Below are 20,792 nucleotides of genomic sequence, written 5' to 3' on the forward strand. Positions count from 1 at the left end.
TAGCTCTCTGAACTGACATGCCAAAAATATAAAGGATCAGCAGTTTCTATGTCTATTTAAATCCCTTGAGATTTTATCTGTTATGATATTCCTATGATTGATTTGCATAGATATTCCAGTTCCAGGAATAATTTCACTACCTTACATCCTGACTACATCCACCAACAGCCAGCTGGAGACAAACATGTCACAAGCAGAAGTTTTGCAATGGAGATAATGGAGTAGTTAGTGTGATACTGTGGTTGGGAATACAATAATAGACAGTGAAATAAAAATACCACTTCCTTGGAAATTAGTCTGACTCCCACCTATTGAGCCAGTCTACAAATAATACAAAGCCATATGTAAAATGTTGCACTCCAGCAGCAGTGCAGCACTTCCAACTCGTACAGCAGCACCTGCTAAAGTGTGCTTTCCATCAAGACAGCTCTACTTCCTAATCTCTCAGCTCTAATACACCAGATTTTTATTTTTTTTTTAATTTTAAATTTCAAATGTTTTAAAAATCTTGCCAGAAGCAGGAATGCATTATGTGGACACAAGATTTCAGTACTGGAAGTTAAAGCCAGCTGAGACACATATAATATCAATACAATGTATTTTGAAGGAGCAGTAATAGAAATACTGACTACATGCTTAAAAGATTTAGGATTGGAGTCATTCCTAAGAAATAAAATCATGATCTTAGCCTGGCATCTTAATTACTGAGAGCCTGTACAATTTAATTATCTCATTTCAATAGCTTTGGGAAATTAAAAAGGAATACTGGACTGACTGTACTGTACTAAATATACAAATAGGCTTTGTCAAAGGCATTCACTAGAATGTGAACAATTGAACCATCATATCAGTGCACCACTGTCACTTAAAACTGATACAAGCATAAAAGAAAAAGGAAGCAGCTCTACTGGTGAGGGACAACTCCATGGGAGCTCTTTGCTTGGAAAGCAAACATAAGGCAAGCAGGAATGTAAGAGCAGCATTTGCCACCATTTGTCACAAATCACATAATACAAGGTAAAGGAAAATCATACAATCAAAATAAAAACCAGAACTAACATATACATTATACAAGGAGCGTACACCCAGTTTCAGCTGTTTCTAAAAGGAGTGCATAGGTGTCTCTCCTCTGCCAGTACCAATGAGGTACTTGGGAAGCAGGACTCATTTAGAAGCAGTCATTTTCCTGGTGGAAATGTGTGGATCAGTTTAGAAGTAAACTTGGAGAAAAGTAAACAACATAACATGCGACAACCTGCACTGTAAGTGTTTTATACCAGAATTCACAGCTTACAATTAGTTTTTCAGCAGCTGCATACAACTACATCCCTTCCAAAGGCTTGGCTGACTTGTTCCCAGTCTCACAAGAGGCCTGTGGAAGAACTTGGAGCTCGCCAGCATTGCTAGTTATGGGTGTAACCATTCAGTCATGCTCCCTCCTAATATCCACCTTGCTCACCAACCCCAGAAGTCAAGATGAATTGGCCAACTGTATCTCAAGTTCTGAGAAAAGTTATGTGACCCTGAACACAACATACCAGAGAGACATATCAGAGATGTTTGAGTACTGCATCCCACAGACAAATGTAACATGTCTAGGAATTACTGCTTACACAAATGTACACACTTCTTTTAGCAGCTGAAGAGTAGTTTCTTTCTAACACTTGTCTGCTTCTACAACATAAATAAACAAATAATGACAATGCTTTTGTTACTTCTACAACATTTTAGAAGCAGAGATCTTGTTAGACAGATTAGCCCCAAAAGTTAGGGCAAGAGAATAAAATCAGTACCTAAAATGCTATGCTGGCCCCAGACAGGTCCTTAACCTTTAGAAGGCTCACACTAAAAAAACAGAACAATGAAAAAGAAAAAAAAAACCCACTCTCAACAAAGTAAAACCACTTTTAATTAAATTCCTACATAAAACATTTCTATGTAAAACAACAATTTAGCCAAAAAGTAAATATATGTTTTAATTATCTTTCAAATGTCAACAAGAATTGAGAGCTACCAGCGTTCTTTGGAGAACAAGCAGTAGTTAAAGTCTATCTTGCTGATGTTCAGAAACAGTATGTTACATCTTTTAACCAGCAGTTCCTATTGCACGTCACAGATTTGCTCTCCATTTAAGCACCTAAAAGCCTGGTACCTCACTAAATAAATTAAAACAAATCCAGTTTCTTCAGCAAACATCTTCAACACAGATATCTTGGTATAGCGACATTACTGCAAGATTTAATAAATACAGAAAAGATTAATGACCTCTCATTGGTGTTCTACGGAATTGTCTTTTCCCACACTCACTCATTTTCAAAAAAATTTGGTTTCTTTTGGTATTTATGCTCTAAAAAACACTGTGTATGATACGGATTAAATTTTTCCATCCACGTTTATAAGACAGCACGTTTGCATGGCACAAGTAATCTGATGTAAGAGTTTCAATGAAGGGCTGTAAGGAGCTTCTTGTTGAAGCTGAACTAAACACATCTCCTAGGGAGTAGAAAAGCCCCAGGAGCTGAATGGGAAACTATTCTCAAGGGGGGGTTTCGGACATATCTGAAATCAGCCCTTCCTCTTTCAGAAGACTTCTTTGTGTGTCCTATATCAGGACAACAAAACTGTGCAACCATGACTATCCAGATGCTGCAACATTTCAGAGGTCTCTGCCTCCCACATCACTCTGCAAGAAACCTTACAAATACCTGGTACTCTTCTTTTGGCAGCAGTATAAGACATTAAGCAGCTCCCTGTAGTACAACGATACTGTGGTTGCTATTTACAGTAGAATTAATGCATCTGTGCCAGTATGGCAGAATTCATATGAAAAATATACACATGGTCATTTTTAGCTAGATTAGAATAAAGAAAATTTTACTCTTCAAGTCCCAATTTTAAAACAAAAAACGGTTCTTTTAGAGGTCTTCAAACCTCCTGAGCATGTTAGAGTACATTACCCTAACGCATAAAACAAATATTTACACCTCCATAAAGTACCAAAGGATATTTAAAAATGCCTAGTAGCTCTCAGCGTGCAAAGTCAGCAGGAACTGATTATCCAGCTTGGTCACTGTTTGTGGAGACAGTCTTGGGATCAGGCATTCAGAAGCAGAGTGCAAAAGAATCAGGAATTATTTCAGCCCATTTCTTTTAGTTGTTGTCTTGTTTTCTTATTTAAAGTAAGTATTATTGGTCCACACTACAGATCCCATTTAAAAACACTTATCAAGGTAACATTCAGTTTAGTGCAAATCCAAAACTCTTCTATGATCTGTAATCCTTGCGAACAGTGTGAGCCATCCAGTTCACTTTAGTAGTCCAACTTTCCCGGAGTGCTTCATCAAACTTTTGCTTAAATTGTTTTAGTGCTTCTTCCTCACTCTTTCCCAAGGCAAGAGAATCCTGAGACAGGAAAACAAAACAAAATAAAACCACATCAGCATTATTCCAAATTTTAAAATCCACAGTTACGTTCTTCACCTCTTAACACAAACCACATTCTGCTCTTTCCTATTTTGACAAATTTTCACCCATTATTTATTTTGCAATATATCCATGATATTTTCTGAGTTTAAAGGTAAAACTAAAAAAAGAATTAAGCAAATAAATTTCACCTTTACAGGTCTATGCTTGTGTATTGAACCAAGAGGCAAACACTGCTGAAATGACTACATGTAAGATGTAAGCTGCAGGAATACCAAACTTGTCACAGAATGGTTGGGAGAGACAAATATTCATCATTTCCTTTTAGCCCCCAGAAGGAATATGTACCTTATTCTACATAGGTAAAAAAGAATGCTTTGAGAACTTCATGGAAATCTTGAAATAAATTGAAATAAATTTAAAATTGTTCATCTTAGAACCAAAATTCACATACTAGAATAACATTAAGATCATGCTGAGCTGTAGATCTTAATTTTACCTTGAGATACTGGATGTCCTTGACAGAGGTTAGCTCTGGAAGCCCTGCAGTTAACATCAGTGCAAAAAGTGTAATAAATAGGTTTCCATGTTTTCGCAGAATCAGGTATGCTTCCTCACAATACTGGCGGAACCTTTGTATTCACCCAAAAAACACATGCAATGATACAACACATGAGAACCCACGCAGGTGACAAATATGCAATCATTTCAAAAAATTGCTATCTGGACTAAAACATATATCTGAGGAACACAGCAATAGAAAAGGCAATCAGCTGTTATAGGGAGAAGCACTGAGTCTATAGAACCTCCACTGCATTCTCACAACATATCCCATACCTCTCTAACCTGTCCTTAAAACATTGTTAGAAAAGACTAAAAGCTTTACAACAGGCACAGTTCTTCAGAAAGGCAAAACAAACAAACAAACAAAAAAACCACCCAAATAACACTAATGTCACTGTCCCATCTCTCTGATAATTCGTTATGTTAAATGCCCAGATGATGACACAGTGGATCTATGGTTGGAAACAAAGGCACTAAAGCACTCTCTTCCAATCCTACCTATCCCTGTAAGGTAATTCCTTCCTGCTAACATCATTAACTGAACTGGCTGCTAAAGCTGGCATCAGGATCTCCCATTCAGATATTTCAGAACTTGCTCAGTGTCCCTCAGTGTGTCACTGCATTATGCCTACTGTCCAATCTGTAGATTTCCATGAGGGCTAGACCCCTTCAGACTAAAAAGTTACACTTGAAAGAAAAATGATTTTTTGAGGCATTTTTCAAGTGGAATCCAACTGCTGTGTAAACTACTCCATATTCTACAGCTCTTGCAACAGCACAGTCACCTTTACTTCAAGCTTTTTAAAACAGAGCTACAGGTTCATCTTATTACTGTCCAGGACAGAAACGGCAGCTATTTGCCATTTCTCCTAATACACATACACCTTCTACTTCCAGAGATAGCCACAGAATTTGTCAAGCCATATCTGAAAGCCTAATTTTATATCTCTGCCAATAAACGCTTCCTGATAGCAGGGAGAGCAAAACATGCAGAATGACCATCCTGTCAGGTGGTGGGAAGGATACAGAAAGGGAAAAGATAAATCCTCCTCAGAAAATAGCAGCTAAGAGGGGAGCTTTCCCTTATCACATACCTTTGTCTTCCACTGCAGCTCTCTAACCCAAGATGGGAAGGGCATGCAAAAACACTGGACTGTGAGACCAAATATGCCTAAGCACCAAAATAAGGCCATGACTAATTAGCACACTGAATGTGCAGTGATGGACAGAAAGGGCAGAAGGAAACCTGTTCTTCAAGAACAGCATTCATCTTGTTGAACAACAGTCTGTGGAGTCACTCCCTAGTGCCTCGTGTGCTGCTGAAGGCTTAAGGGAAGACACAAACAACAAAAACAACATAACAATCACAGGAGAAGATGCCACCTCCTGCATCCCCTGCTGGAGGAGATAAAAAGGAACTGTATCTTTCCACTGCAGTGTCTAATGTACAAAGTAATCTGTATATAAATTCTAGCTCAAGCAGAGAAGCAGATTGTAACAAACACATTAGCACAGTTCCACACATGAAAAGATTAGCAAAAGGAACTGGACAAGATGCTGCTGCATTGCAAACTGTCATCAGAGATCATCTCAGTTACAAAAAGATAAGATTAAAATAACACTCACCGACCAAATTTTTCAGTGTTCCCTGTTTTCCCTTGTTGAATAACATGAATGAAATCATAGGTAAGTATGAAAGGCACCCTTTCCCTTTTAATTCCAAACTTGGACTTGAAGTTTCCAAGAATATGCCCAAAATCTATATGAAAGAGCTAAAATTAATAAAAAAATTAAAAATTAGTTTCTCTAACGAAATAATTAGTTTTTCTAATACCTCTACAGGATGCTGCTACCAAGAATAGTTAACTCATGATGTTACTCCTCATAGCATACTGGAGTATGCCTGGAGTGCTTCATTTTACAATGTGTCAAGATTTATTTATAAATTGACACTAATACAAACTGATGTGGAAAAGACAACCTCTAACTTGTTTTCAAGATTCTGATCTGTAGACATTAAGTTCAGGAAAACTACACAGCTCAAAACTATACTTCGTGCATTTCTAAAGATGGTATTTTGCAAGATGCTCTGAAAGGAGCTGATGCTCTGTGACTCTGGACCATTAACAGGCCTTTCAGGTGCTCTGAGAAACTTCTATAGAACAGTCTCACTTGGAAAACAGCTGCTCATAAAGCAAGCAGTGCTTGCTCCTTCCACTCCCCTTACATTTCAACCTTTCTTTAAATTAAAATTACTCTCTGCAATTTTCAGTAAACAAAAGAAACCTCACAACTTTCAGATCTAATTCTGCTGATGCACAAAAGAAACTGGAAGTTCTCACAGAGATTCCCATTCAGCCACTGTAGTTCTGCCTACTGAAAGGATTTTTACCTGGCCGTTTTTTCTGACCATAATATTGTCACTGTGTCTGTCACCAATTCCCAGCACGTAAGTAGCTACACAGTAGCCAGCACAAGACAGAGTGAATTCTTCAATGGCTCGGTCCAAGTCATCTCTAGAAATACAAAAACAGCTAGTATCAGCACACTGTACTGACAGTTCATACCGTGACTCGACTTGAACAAGAACTTTTGGTTTGGTAAAGAAAATCCCCTTACAATACTGCAAAATCAGATTTAATTGAGAGAAAATACTGTAAAAACTGGATATGGAAAACAGGAGAAATCCAACTGTGAAAGGCAATGGCTTCCAGATTTGAGACCCATGAAGTTGGTTTTTTGTTGTTGTTTCTCTTCCTGTTTGTTTGGTCTAACTTAGTACCTCTTCAACAACGTGAAATCACATTGCTGCAAATGTCAGAAGTTCTGCTGGACCACTGTTTGATTTCCAAATGTAATCTGAAGCTGAGTCCGAATCTGACAGACTGAAAAAAGGCGATGCACTGGCAGAACAGACACACGTTCCTGAACACTGGAACACAGACCTGCAGGGATTTTGTAGTTTACACTACAGATGAGAAGACAATTGTAGAACTTACCCTAAATTGTATTCCTTCAGCCAGTTTAAGAGAGCATCTTTGTTGAAGGCAGCGGCGGCAGCAACATTGCTACTATTTAACTGAATGTCAGCAATGGTTTCTGAACTGGAAACAGCCTCAATAAGGCCAGAATGATCTCCAGTTGCTAAACAGCCGTATGGCAATATCCTGAAACAAAACAAATGCAAGCCAAAAACAATAAGAATGCTTCTTTGTGAATATTTTCAGAGGGCTGAATATCGATTTCATTTGAACATTACACTCTTGGAAGTTAATATACAGATTTGGTTTGCAAATTTAAAATAACAGCAATTCATTCAGACATTCATTTTTCCTACTGCATATTTGTATGCAGAAGAAATTAACCACAACCTTAATTTTGCCATTATACTAGAGAATACTGCTACCTGTAATTTTACAGGAGAAACTATAGAGGGAGCCCTTTATTTGCATTTGATAATTTCCTGGTTAAACGGCCAATCAGATTTACACTCGAGTTTATTCTATACTGTAGGTTATTTGTGTAAATAGAAACAATGGACTTTTTCCTGTTTTTCCTATTTCAACTTAAAACGCTAGAAAGCCCCTTTTCAAGTATAGAAATGAAATAATATGTTTCATCTCACCTTCATTTTAAACCTAAAAAATAATGGAAAACAGGAATACATCTTCAGTTCACCTGATACATAAGAATACTCCTGTGCATTTACACACTGTCGAGTAAAAGTATCTACAGCATCACTGCATTAAAGCAAGACACTGATAAACATCTGAATCAAGGGGAGATATGCCTAAATATGTAAGTGACTTTTCCAAAGCATTTCTTTTATCTTAGAGAAGTGAAGCCATCACAACTGCTTTCTCCAAAGGCACTGCATCACAAGTAAAGTGCCTACTATCATTTCAGCCATCTCAGATCACAAACGTTCTCTCAATTCTGCTCATCCTTGTATTAAAAAAAACATATATTCATGCAAATCTAATTGCAGTGCACAATTAGTAAGTAGTTCTCACTAACTTACACAGCTGTATAAAAATGTGCAGGACATAAAATTTGTGGGGGTGTACAGATAGAAAGAGAAAGCTTTGCTGCTGGATGTGTCATCATTTGCATTTAGAAACAGAACAGTTATTAATCCTGATTTCTACAAAGCAAAACTGTACCTCTTGTGTGAGACAGACTATTATCTAAAGCCACAGAAGGAAAATAAATAAAAACCCAGGCAAAATTAATTGGAGCTTCTTGGCATAAGAGCTATTAGATGGAACAATTTCTCTACTCCAGTGATAATGCAGCCTTGAAGGGCTGTAAGTGCTAAGATCACATAGTTGGGTACTCTTTTCCACCAGCAACAAAGTGATCAGAAGATGAGATTCAGAAGGGTATTTAGAGAACATCCAACTTCAAATCAAAATAAGAAATGCAGATTTGGAACCTTCATTCATTCCATTACTATTCTAATGTATTAAATTAAAAATCCCAACTCTAGGCCAGAGGGTTCTCACAATGAACAGAAGCACATCTGTAATTACTGAAAGCCAGCATGCATGACACAAGGAAGCACTGCCCATCCTTATCATGACATGACAAACGTAAGCCAAGCATTGCCAGGTTAAAGTGCACGCTGGCCCTCTTCCATGGTATTTCAACCCACCCCACTTGCAGCTTAACTGGGCACATGTCCAACAACTTCCCCTTCAAAAGCAAGCAATGATGAAAGCCTTCAGCCCCTTGAGGACTCTTTGCTTACAACTGGAGGAAAAAACATCCTTGTCAGAGAGCCACTTTGACAGGAGTCAAGTTAGGGACAAATCTGCTCAGCCTTTTCCATCTCATCCCAGTCTTCATGACTTCACCATCTGTCAGCAGGATATGGGCCCTGCTTTTTTAACACCATGTGAAGACCACTGACAGATCAGTGCAGCATTTCTGGGCAGGACAGATATTTTTCCTCTTTCTTCACTTCATTTTCTCAAACATCAACATAAATGAAGGGGGAAAACTGTTAATACTGTTCTTTATTTCAATAATCTAGTTCTTCCTAAAAAAAAACCCCAAATTCTGGTACTTTATGAAGTAAATATATTATATTCTCTGTAACTACAGGCCCAATTTCCAAACAATGATAAGCTTCAAACTTGTCAAAAATAATTTTTTCAGTGATTTTATGAACCTTTCATTCAAACAAAGCCACTTAACATGAGATTTCACACACCTTTTTTGCAACACGCTGTACCAGTCCAAAAAGTAACTACATACTAAATACTTCTGTGACAATTTACCACATTAAAGATTAATCAACAAAGATCAATGTCCTCAAATTTAGGATTTTCAGCTGTTCCTTACTAATTTCTCCCCCAGCACAAATGCAATGCTGCCATACAGGTACAGCAACAGAAATACCTTTTGGAGAAACTTGCTCTCATTAGAGCTGCCACACTGCAGATCCCACAGCATGGTCAGTGTTCTGGTAATAATTTGTTTCAAAAGTGAATAGGTAGGGCTTTTGTTTGTCTGTTTAAAGTAGGCAGATTCATTAAAGAATATGCTTTTTTGTTTTCTAATTACCCTCTGCACTGAAGTGACTGATACCTAAGCAGAACTCTGAGTCAGACTTCTCTGAATAACAGAGTAGCATTCATCCCCGCTGCCGGTCTTTGCTGTCTAATGGTTGCATCTGTACTGAAAAGCAGAAGCACCTGAAGTTTTATTCAGTTGGGCACTCTACGATGCACCCAGTGACAGCCCAGGACGAAGGAACTAATGGAGAGCACTGTTGCATCCTGCTGCACACTTCCTTTTCTGATACAAACCCTGGTCTGGTTCCAACATTTGGACAGAACGCACACACAGGAACCTAAACAACAGAACGTACCATGTGTGCGCAAGAGGCCAGTTTACCCAGGAGACAAAATAGTTGACAGTGAAAAGCAAACTGGAAAAAAAAAAAAACCCAAAAAGTTCCTGTTCACCTTTGCAGATCTCAAAACCCTCACACACTGTCCCTCTGCAGAGCAGAGAAATCCCATGGCGACACTGTGCTTGCTTCACACTTCTAGTAAAAGACACAGGCAGAGCCAAGGTTTCATTTTATAACACTAATGAGTAACTGATTAGGGACTGCAATGCATGTATACGGAAAGCAATGCTGCCCCCAGCACCTCCGTGGCAGCACACTTTGCCATTTGATCCGTGCTTCACAGAAGCCACACATTCTGACGTAGCAAGATATTCTTGATTGGGAGTTACTTCCCCAGGAGGATAAGCAAGCAGTGTTTGTGCATTCACGTTGGTGAAACAAGTTGGAAGCCTTGCTTTTACTTTTTATCAAACACTCTGTAGTGGAAAATATTCAAAGCGTGAAATCGATTGTGCATCCACAAAAGAAAAAAGGGAAGCTACAGCTTGAGGGAAACTTAAACCTCAAAGGATGATAAAGAGCAAGAAAAAAAAGACTGCACTCATTGGCACTGATGTATGAACTGTATTTTTCAGAAAATCAGAAATATGTAACACTGCTTTTTCTCCTGTTACAGATGTCTCCTAACCCCAGCAGTGGGAGGCAAGCCAATAAACAAGTCCTGACTCACTAACAGGGCAACAAAACCTCTTACTGCTGCTACTGATTCATGGAGTTTGGAGTTGCCTCTTCTCAGGAGGCATGCAGACTGCAAACAAAGATTAGGGAACACAGAGTCTTCTCTTAACTACATCCTCATCCTCTTGGTGTTTAGAGAGCTGTTTTAGCCAATCCTTTGCCAGTTAAGGTCACTTCAGAGCCCTTCCTTGGCAAACGCTGGTTAATACCTCTCTGATAGATACAGAACTATAACCCTGCCTCAATCCCAGAATTTTATTTCATAATCAGAACTAAGAAAAAGATGAATGGAAGGAAGATGCTCTCAGTTATGTAAATAAATGGAAGAGGCCAATTATAGAACTTTAGTTCCTCCTGGAATTTCCCTTTTATACTTTTTTTTCTTTTTCCTGAGAGCTTTAAGACAAATCTTTGGACATCAGAGCCACATTTTGGTTTTCCTTTTTTGAGGTTAAAAAAAAAAATGCATTAGTCAGGAATGAGTCCTGATGATGATTCCTGTTTGCTTTGCACGGTGTGTGGCCCTGCCTGGAACCCCAAACGAAGCTTCTGGGAAGGCAGCGAGTGAAGTACGCCCCATATGGGATTCCACAGCTGCCAGAGGTTGTCCTTGCCCCTAAATGCTGTCTCCTCACAGCATATTTATGACATCGATTATCTAAAGTTTCAGTGTTCAATTTAACTCACACTCAGCAATCTCATAGCAAACACACACTTCCAGAAACAATTTATTGTTCACTTTCCCCTTTTATCCCATACTTCACTCCAAGGAATCTTGTAAGTAAGTAAGTAGCATATATTCCTGACTGTTAAGAAGTTTCTAATTTTACTTATTTGGATGGGCAGATGTTATACACCTTACAAAAGTCACACTTATGCTTGAACCACAAAATTTGAAAAGCTGAGCATGAAGAATCCAAATGAAGTCTTTCAAATAATATTTAAGTACTTTTCCTCTTTGGAATCCTCTAGTATTCTGATAAAGAAGTCATGCTTATCCTACCAATTATATGAATGTAGGAACATTGCAGGACGCTTTAAGATAAAAAGATAATTCTATTCTGAATTTTTCTGACACCTAAATAACATCATTTTCTTGCTAAAACACAAAAGTGAAACTCCAGAATGCACATTAAAGGTTCCCACAATGCTTGCAAGCAAAAATAGAAGCTTTAGCACAAAATGTTGCTTATTCTCCACCAATTTTTACATTAGTTGGGTTAGAACTACATGACTGAAATGGCATCAAAGTGTACAATTTGAAGCAGAAATATTGAGGAAGCTGCAAAATATTTTTCCTTCACTTGCATATGTGTATTAGAACCTAGGAGTTCTAATTCCCACAAATCACTAAGTGAATCCCCATTTTTACTTATGTTCCCAAATCAATGACAGTTAATAGATGTGTTTGTTACATGAGAAAACAGAGACAAACAGAACAAATGTTAAAAACAACCAACCAAGTAATAAAAAGACACAGAACCTGGTTGCTGGACCCTTTTTGAAGAACTGTTTTCTCACCTCATACAGTGCTTTTTGCCAGCATGAAAACAGGAAACAATGTGATTTACAATCAGCATGGCAACTGAGATACACCATGAGATGCAGTGTACCAGGTCAAATATCCTGCTTGATAGTAAGTAAAAATGCAGTGTTTCACTTCACTTCTTGCATTTCTTTTCATGGAGAAATTACTTTGTAATGTGGGCCATCTAGGGAATAAACTGCAGAGAAGCCATCTCTGTAGGTAAGTGAGTGCCTCCTACAGCCTGTTCACCCTGGCTATGACAGCTGAAACCTTTGGCACTAGTATAGACATTTAGAAAGAATATGGTAGGGAAAGCAAATAAATAGGAAAGCTTTACTGGTAAGAATGGACTCCCCATCCATATAAACCAGCCCACAAGAGTTCCTTACCGGAGATCCAGGCCAGCTTCTTTCCAAAGTACATCCATCAAACGTAAAATCTGGAGTGTCAACATGTCCTGTCGGAGATCTGTAATGGAAGGTTGGAACGGCTGCCTCAGTTTCTCAGTGTGTTGGAGACAAACTTCCTAATGGTCATAAGACTTTCAGAAAAAGCTATCTAAAAATCCTCATCAATACTAAATGTTAAAGAGGAGTTGATCAGGATTATATCACCGTGATTGGCAAAATCTATAATTGGAAAACTAGTCAAAAGAAGATGCTTAATTTGTTTATTGATGCTACAGTAAACACTGTTAAATTCTGGTAAATACAGAGCGACACAGCTTCAGTGCAAGCAAGTGTGAGAATAATGAAGAAAGACAAATTCCAAGTGCTCAGCACTGCTTACCATCGCCGTTTTTAAAGATGATGCCTACAAGATCTCCTCCAAACATCTTATTGTTGTACACTATCCATAGAGGCTTCATTTTAGAATCCATGTACTTACACTTCTCAACACTGGAAGAAAATACGACAAATGTTATAGTCCACTGAAAATAATTCAGCTGAACAGAACTGAACACTGTTTGAAACAGTAGAAAATGTAGACTTCCAGTTAGGAAGTGCTTACATACTACCTCAGCTTTCTCTCTACTACTATGCTGTGAGTGCATACCAAGTATGGATGTATCTGTTACACACTGACTACACTGGACACCATGAATAGCATACACACACCTAAATTAACACTCACATTTACACAGAAGATGTACAGTCTTCTCTGTATCTTCCTACTAATTTCTAGACTTCCCATTTAAGTGCTGTCAAATATTTTAATCACGCTTTTGTGCTTACTGTCACAAGCAGAAGTCAGGAACAGTCTAATTCACATTTAGGCTTATATTTTAAAATGTTTAGCTATGTAATACATTGACTAAGAGTATTAAGTTACATGGTGGACCACGAAACATCTTCAAGCTTAACTGCTATTTGACCGCAGGAAGATTGCCAGCAGACCTTCTCTCATTATAGAAAGTGTGTGCTGTGACAGCATATCTGCTAACAACACAAGGGAAGTTCAAGCAATAGGCGTTTCTACTTTGGCATTTCCAATCAAAATCTACAGTGAAACACTATTCACTCATTCTTTACTTACTGCAGTTCTGAAAGTATAACAGAAGGATTCAGAGGAGACTGGAGGTCAGAGAGTGCTTCTCTGTAAGCATTTTGTTTCAAACATGTGTGCATTGCATCTTTTCCTTTTGCTTTGCTTTGTTTCATGGCATTCAGCTTAATTAGGCTGTTTAAAGTCTTCATTTTATTAAGAGCTTCTACCTGAAAGAAATAGTTTATCTTCAAGTTATTGCTTTGACTTTGCACATCATACAATACGTAAAATCTCATTTGACAGCAAAAAAAAAAAAAAAGAGAGAGTTATGTGAAGTATTAAGTAATTTTACAACATCTTTTACAATGGAAATTATAATCAGTAAAAATAAAAAACTGGAGAATAGCTTTTTCTAAATTACTCATGTTCTAGAAGCACCATTTTTATAAATAACAAATACACTGATGGGATGAAATCTCAAATTTCAAGTCACTTTTTAAAGCAGAACTTAACATTTCCAGCAAAATTAACAGGACATTTTCATGTATGGTAGATACATTTACTGAAAGTCCTACAAAATTCAATTTTCATCAGCAGTCCAACAAAGCACAGCATAGATACTTCAGTCCACGTTGAAGACAACAGAAACTGAGTGCTGCATACTTCTACAAACATGAGTTGATGGATGCAGATACTTCACTGTACACTGCACTTAGGGGCATACAATTCCAAATGCCCAGATGACTGATTGCAGACAATTTCACACACACAACTACACATGCTTAAAACACTTAAGCCTGCCCTGCAAAAGTTTGCTCATTAAAACCCTGCAAAATTTAGGCTTAAGTTAAATGCTCTAATCAATTAGGATGCTTTAAATTCTAAGGTATCACCTAAACAATCTATTTTTACTTTTAAAATGTATAAAAAGGAAGGGTTAGGCCCTTTATTTTTCCCCCTTCCCTCTGTTTAAAAAAGTTTTCTACAGGTACAATTTGTAAGAAAACAGCTAACAATGTAAATGTACATAATGTTTGTTAGCATTTTGGTAACAAAGCCAGACTGCACATACAAAGATCAAATCTTCCATGCTGCACCTACACCTAAGCAGTTAACTGAATATAAAATAGTATATCCATCAAGTGCATTTACAGTAGCTGTAGTTAACATGCTCAGCAATATGTATATTCTCTAGCAAACAGTATCAAACTGTCAAAGCTGATTTCTATACAAGGAAGCTTCAGTTCAATTCATAAGGTGCTGAGTCAAGACTTACCACGTTTACAGACAGACTGAACCCTGTCAGGCAGGATGCTGTGGAAACTGTATGCAGTTTGATTATAAAACTGAGGCAGTGGAGAGCTGCCAGGTCAGCCATCTGTCAAAACCAAAAGCACTCTGCCTTTCCACTATTCTTGGAGCTGTACAAACATCAGTGACAAGGGAACAAAATGGAACCTGCGCTGTACAAACAGGAACTTTTTGAAGTATTTCTACTTTGAATTTCTTCCGTGTTTGCACAGTTGGGAATTTTTTTGCCCCTTCTTTGATTGTACTGACATTTGTTTCCTGTGAAACGCACAAAAACTCTACTGACCTTAGGTCTATTGCTGCAAGCATTTCACCACCTAACCTTTTTATGATTCTGACAATACTAACAAGCACTCATGTAAGACATGCTCTTTTCTATGTTCTGTGAATGCCAATAATAAAGTGCACAACAGTGCATTCCTGTTTGGTTTGTCACTTGCAGTACATTTTCAATATTGGCAGTATCAAAACATTCACCAAACATTTATTGAGTTGCTTTTTCTGTCCTTATAGAGTAATTCCAGGAGAGCTGTAGTTTTCAAAGTTTTCACAGTAACAATCCAAATTCACTTGCTAAAACTGCATTGGAGCCTTCATAACACGATGTGTGAGTCTCCTTAATAGTCTGCCAATATATTTACCAAGTGTATTTAAAAGCAGATATCTTTTTGTTGTTGTCATTAAAGAAAAAAATAACAAATCCATATTAACACTAAATGATTTAGCTCATTTCAACATCTTTCTTTCCAGGTAGAACTACAATTTATATTCTACAGCTTCAGCGTTTTTTGCATCACTTTTTAGCAAAAGCAAAAGCTGTAGGAGGTTGTCCTGGACTCCTCTATATAAAGTTTAGATAGAAACATAATAGTTTCTATTGGGCAAGCAGCTCTGACATGGGGAAAAAAATGTCACAAGTTTCAAGTGTACATAATCTCTTCTGCTAATACTCTAGGCAGCCTACTGCTCAACCTAAAACATATGCACATTGCTGAAACTATCTTGCACTTCTCAGAACACTGCAAAGCAGCCCCTAAGATCCCACAGCACCAGCTGCTCTCTGTACCAGGGAGAGCAGCTCCTTCATGACACCCATTCAAATGCACTTCTCCCTCTCACTCATGCTTTCTTCTCTTCATCTCCCCTTCCTCTTTCCTAAACAGATGGATTTGTCAAGGTAACCTATAAGCCCCAGAGGAAAATGGAAAAGAATGTGAGTTACAAGCTAGCATGTCAAGTTTAAAGGAGGAGGGGACTGTATACCTGTTTAGCAAGCACTTTCATGTGAGCAACACTTCCTCGGCAGTAAGCTTCAAGTATCAAACCAAACTGTACTGAAACAGCAGGTATGTGAACCTCTGACCTACAAGGGAACATCACAGCAGAAAGGCTTCTCATTTATCAAAACAGACCACATGATTTTACAGATTAACATTTAAAGTTGTTGATACTGAGAATAAGAATAAAAACAAAACACTTCATGGTCATTTAGATAAAAGCTAGATTTGTACAAAATAACAGTACACACATGCTGAACACCCATAAGGAACAGCCAGTTTCAATGTAGCACTTGTTTCTAGGTCTTGGACTGTTGTAGATGCAAAACAGTTCAGAGGTAGCAGTTGGATATTTGTTTTCAGGATCCGCTTATAATTAAAGAAAGCAGTGCTAACAGATGATATTGAGAGTTAGGGCTAATGTTCAAGTGTGTGTTTTCAAATCTTCATAAGGAAAAGCCAAAATTTCTCTGAGGAAAAACACTTTGAAAGCAACCACTGAACTTTATTGCAGTGCCAATTATCCTCCAAAACATTTTCAAGTAGAGCCTGCTCTTTTTACTTAGAAATATTAGCATAGTAAGTTGGGTTCTGAAAACAGAATCTACATGTAAGTCAATTCTGCAAGGTACCTGCAGCTCATGGAACTGATCAACGCATACAGCAACAGCACACAGAACTGCTCTTCTGTTATTTTCTGATTTATTTTGTTTCCTTACAGTTGAGGTATAAATACTGTACTTTTACTACACGCACAGTCAAAACAAGTGCAGAAATCAAACACAAACCTAACTTAACAGTTACCTAGAAAGGAATTTTCTTCAAACAGTAGATTACAAAGCACAGTAATAAAATTTTAATTAGAGGCTGGCTTTGGTCTATAAATGCCAAGGGTGTAAAAATAAATAAATAAATAAATATTAAAACCTTTATCTGCATACCAGAAGTCCCATCTAGATCAACAGCTTCAGAAAAATATAAGGGAAAGATTCCTACCTTAGATGCCAGAACAACATCTGTCCTATTCTTCTATTAGCAAGAGCTCTCTCTAGTAGAAATCTGGAGAGAGCACAATCAAGAAAAGGTTCATATTTCAGGACTTGCACAAGTTGAAGAAGATACTGAGAAAGCTCTTCATCACTAGAATGAGGTACATAAAATCAGTTAATAACAGAATAACCAGATTAATGACATTCCAGAAATTCAGACGCATACGATAAACCCAATTAGGACAGACTTAGTTTCAATAGTTTCAGTGAGTTCATCCCAGCTTTTCAATCGTTTAGAGAAGAAGATGAATACACACACAACGTACTGCAACAGCCAGATTTGATCACTTAATCAGCATGTTATAATTCTAAAAGACTGTTAAAGCCATCAAACCTGTAAGTAAAACCTGGTATTTTATCATGGTCCGTAACATGATCAACACCTCAGCCTGAGTGCCAGGTGAACCAGCCAGGAGATTAATTGCTTCAGAAGTTTTTCAGACTGAACATACACTCTTCTTTGCCCTCAACTTCTGATTAGAAAACTACCTTTGGAAGTACTGTAACCTACCAGTTATCTAACTGCAACAGGCATGGGCAAAAAAGGCCCCTGAGGCATACCTAAGAATATGTGCAAACCTGCTTCAAAGTTACCCAGCTTAAACAGAGAAGGAAAGCAATATTCACTCTACTGAATGTAATTTAAATAACCTGTCTTAAGAAGTTACTACCTGTAAAGTGCTGATTTACTAAAATATATCTGAAAAAACAATCAGTTTAGCCAAAATGCTTTTATTTTTGTTGATTTTGCTCTTAAAAACCATACCAGCATGTGATTTTCCTCATTGTCTTAAAAAAAAAAATTAAAAAAACCTTCATCTTGCCCACAGTACTTCAGGAAGGCAAATTTAAGCACTTAGCAACAGTCCATAGAAACACTTCTCTTAAAAGTCCATGTGTTAATTAACTAATATAGTAGTTTTAAGTACTTTAAGTACTTAATATTCTGATATAATAAAAATAATTCCAATAATTTTCTATAAAATCCTGTACCTATCCTTCCCTTCACAAAAAAACCCTCAAACACTTGACAGCTATGTTAATCCAGAACAAAACCTGAAATTTCCCAGACTTTTTACATTCAAAAATCTTCCCTTTTCATAAATGGCCTGTAGAATTCAAATCCTCTGCCTAGGACGAAAGGAAAAGAGCAGCAATTCTTCTGCGCATCACCTGAGGACTTCAGAGATGCAAATATTCTTCTGTTCTCTCTCTCTTACTCTGAAAACCCTCACAGACTCAGAGGGACCTCTGCAGATCACCTAGTGCAACTCCCTGCTAAAGCAGGTTCCCTTGGTTGAGTTATACAGGAAAGCATCCAGCTGGGGTTTGAGTATCTCCAGAGAAGGAGACTCTGCCTCTCAGTGCAGCCCATGTCAGTGTTCTGCCATGCTCAAAGTAAAGCTCCTTCTCATGTTCAGGTGGACTTTCCTGTGTTCCAGCTCAAGCCCATTGCCCCTCATCCTGCTATTGGGCACCAGTGAAAAGAGTGTGGCCCCACCCACTTGATTCCTGCCCATTTACAAGCATTGTAAATTCCCATCAGTCTTCTCCAGCCAGAACAGCTTCAAATCTCTCAGCCTTTCCTCGTACAGAAGATGCTCCAGGTCCTAAACAACTGTGTGGTCCTCTCCTGAATTCTCTAGGTCTCTGCCTTTCTTGAACTAGATTGCCCAGAACTGGACACAGTGCTACAGATGTGGCCTCACCAGGGCAGATTACAGGGGGAAGATCACCTCCTTGCCCTGCTGGCCACGCTCTCTGTAATACACCCAGGTTGCCACTGGCCTTCTTGGCCACAAGGGCGCACTGCTGGCTCACGGCAAACCTGTTGTTCACCAGGACACCCAGATCCTCCTCTGCAGAGCTCCTCTCCAGCAGGTCAGCCCCTAACCTGTACTGATGTACGTGGCTACTCCTCCCCAGGTGAAGGACTTTGCACCTTCTGTTGTTTGACTCTCATAAGGTTCCCCTCCTCCCAGCTCTCCAGCCTGTCCAAGTCTCACTGAATGGCACTGCTGCCTTCTTCCATGTCAGCCACTCCTTTCAGCTTCCAAGTATCACCTGGAAACTTGCTGAAGGTGCACTCAACCCTTCCATCCAAGTTGTGTTATATTTATTTTTCCCTACTTTTCTTATTTCAGCTATTAGGATTCACAGCTTCTACCAGCTGTCGTCAGCAGACTTTCTAAAGTTGGAAATTGATACCCAACTGGACACAATTTTGTTTCAGAGCGAGAACTAAGAATTCTAGAAATAATTCCAGATGTAACAATTCAATATTATTTGGATAGCAGCTAAACTGCTTGTTTACATTTGAAAGAAGTCAAAATATTTTTTTCAAACACATAGCCTTGACCATTAAAAAATGAATCATTAAACTATTCACCACAGAGACATTAGAATTCAAGGACAGGAAATACAGTAGTCCTGCAAATGATAATGGGAAATAAATCTTGCCCTAGGTTACACTGAAGAGTAATATGTATGTGATAAGGGAAGAACTTAGATAGCAGAGGCTACTGGGAAAATCAATCAAAGCAGGAATTCTCTTTTGTAGCCCATTACATAAAGTAAAACATTTCCATTAAGTGAAACAGCAAATACCTGACAAAAAGCATGAAGTAGCAGGATGGACACTTTTGCATTATTTGACTACTGTGATACTTCATCTTTTCATCATTAAGAAGTTCTCACAATACTTTGTTCACCCTTTGTCCAAGAAAGGAGTGAACACACACTTTCTGGAACAAAAGTACACCAGTTTTCTTTAGAAGCATGGAAAATAATGATCTTTGAATACAAGCCATCAGAATAAGGAGATTTCATTTGGCTGCCAATTTGCTAATCGAGAAAGATTGCTTTATTTGGTCATTATTTACAGCTGGCTGTCCACTTAAATCTTTCCTCTTGAAGCTTTTTTTTTCTAGAGACAACCAAAATGCAGTATTCCTCTGCACACACACCTCCAGAAATTCTTGCATGCTGAATAAATAACACTACAAACTCACCTCATTTGCTTTAAACAACCCACTGCATATTCTCTCACATACTGGTCTGGGTAATTGAAATCCAACAATTCTAAAGCTTCTCTAGGCAGCAGCTTGGGCCATATCTGAAGGAGAGCTTGAAGCTGTTTTAAAAAGAAGACTGTGAGGTTACAGTTAAAGTAATTACTTAAGCAAACAATTTGATATAACAGTCCATTAAAGCATTTGTTAAAGCATCTGAAGGTTTCATGAAATGAACCATGTTTATTGCATTTCAATGAAGATACCCACGAAGGATATATTTTTAACAATATGTACATACTATGACTGAAACAGTACACTATTAGATAAACTAAACAGGCTTAGATGTGTAAATGCAGTATCAAGCATATGTATTAAAAATAAAGATGTTTTTAAATATAAACATGATCTTTCCACAAAAACATACGCTCAAAATCTGTTCAGTCCTTAGCTCAGAAGGGTCAGCACCACAAGTCTTTACATGAAGAAACACTACTAGCCATCAACACTTACTTACCATGAACACTTGTACTGAATTTCTAA

At 38.0% G+C, this 20,792-nt stretch overlaps 1 protein-coding gene across 9 annotated transcripts in view; it reads right to left on the reverse strand.

The window, feature by feature from the left end:
* Window positions 1-1,889: 1,889 nt before the first annotated feature.
* Window positions 1,890-20,792, reverse strand: part of PIK3CB (phosphatidylinositol-4,5-bisphosphate 3-kinase catalytic subunit beta) — an 89,985-nt gene continuing 71,082 nt past the window's right edge. For 8 of the 9 annotated variants that reach the window (XM_090147193.1, XM_090147195.1, XM_031596423.2 and 5 more), the window contains 11 exons: window positions 20,250-20,371; window positions 17,186-17,329; window positions 16,176-16,275; window positions 13,650-13,828; window positions 12,903-13,012; window positions 12,503-12,581; window positions 6,987-7,154; window positions 6,380-6,503; window positions 5,614-5,759; window positions 3,923-4,055; window positions 1,890-3,402 (listed from right to left, as the gene is read on the reverse strand). In XM_090147193.1, coding sequence (XP_090003319.1) covers window positions 3,265-3,402; window positions 3,923-4,055; window positions 5,614-5,759; window positions 6,380-6,503; window positions 6,987-7,154; window positions 12,503-12,581; window positions 12,903-13,012; window positions 13,650-13,828; window positions 16,176-16,275; window positions 17,186-17,329; window positions 20,250-20,371 — 1,443 coding nt within the window. In that variant the 3' untranslated portion in view covers window positions 1,890-3,264. Of the gene's footprint in view, window positions 3,403-3,922; window positions 4,056-5,613; window positions 5,760-6,379; window positions 6,504-6,986; window positions 7,155-12,502; window positions 12,582-12,902; window positions 13,013-13,649; window positions 13,829-14,877; window positions 14,980-16,175; window positions 16,276-17,185; window positions 17,330-20,249; window positions 20,372-20,792 lie in introns of all 9 variants that reach the window. The other variant, XM_090147199.1, reaches the window with a different exon arrangement.

Source organism: Phasianus colchicus, chromosome 10 (genome assembly GCF_987193195.1).
Source record: "Phasianus colchicus chromosome 10, bPhaCol1.hap1.1, whole genome shotgun sequence".
Classification (NCBI taxonomy): Eukaryota; Metazoa; Chordata; class Aves; order Galliformes; family Phasianidae; genus Phasianus; species Phasianus colchicus.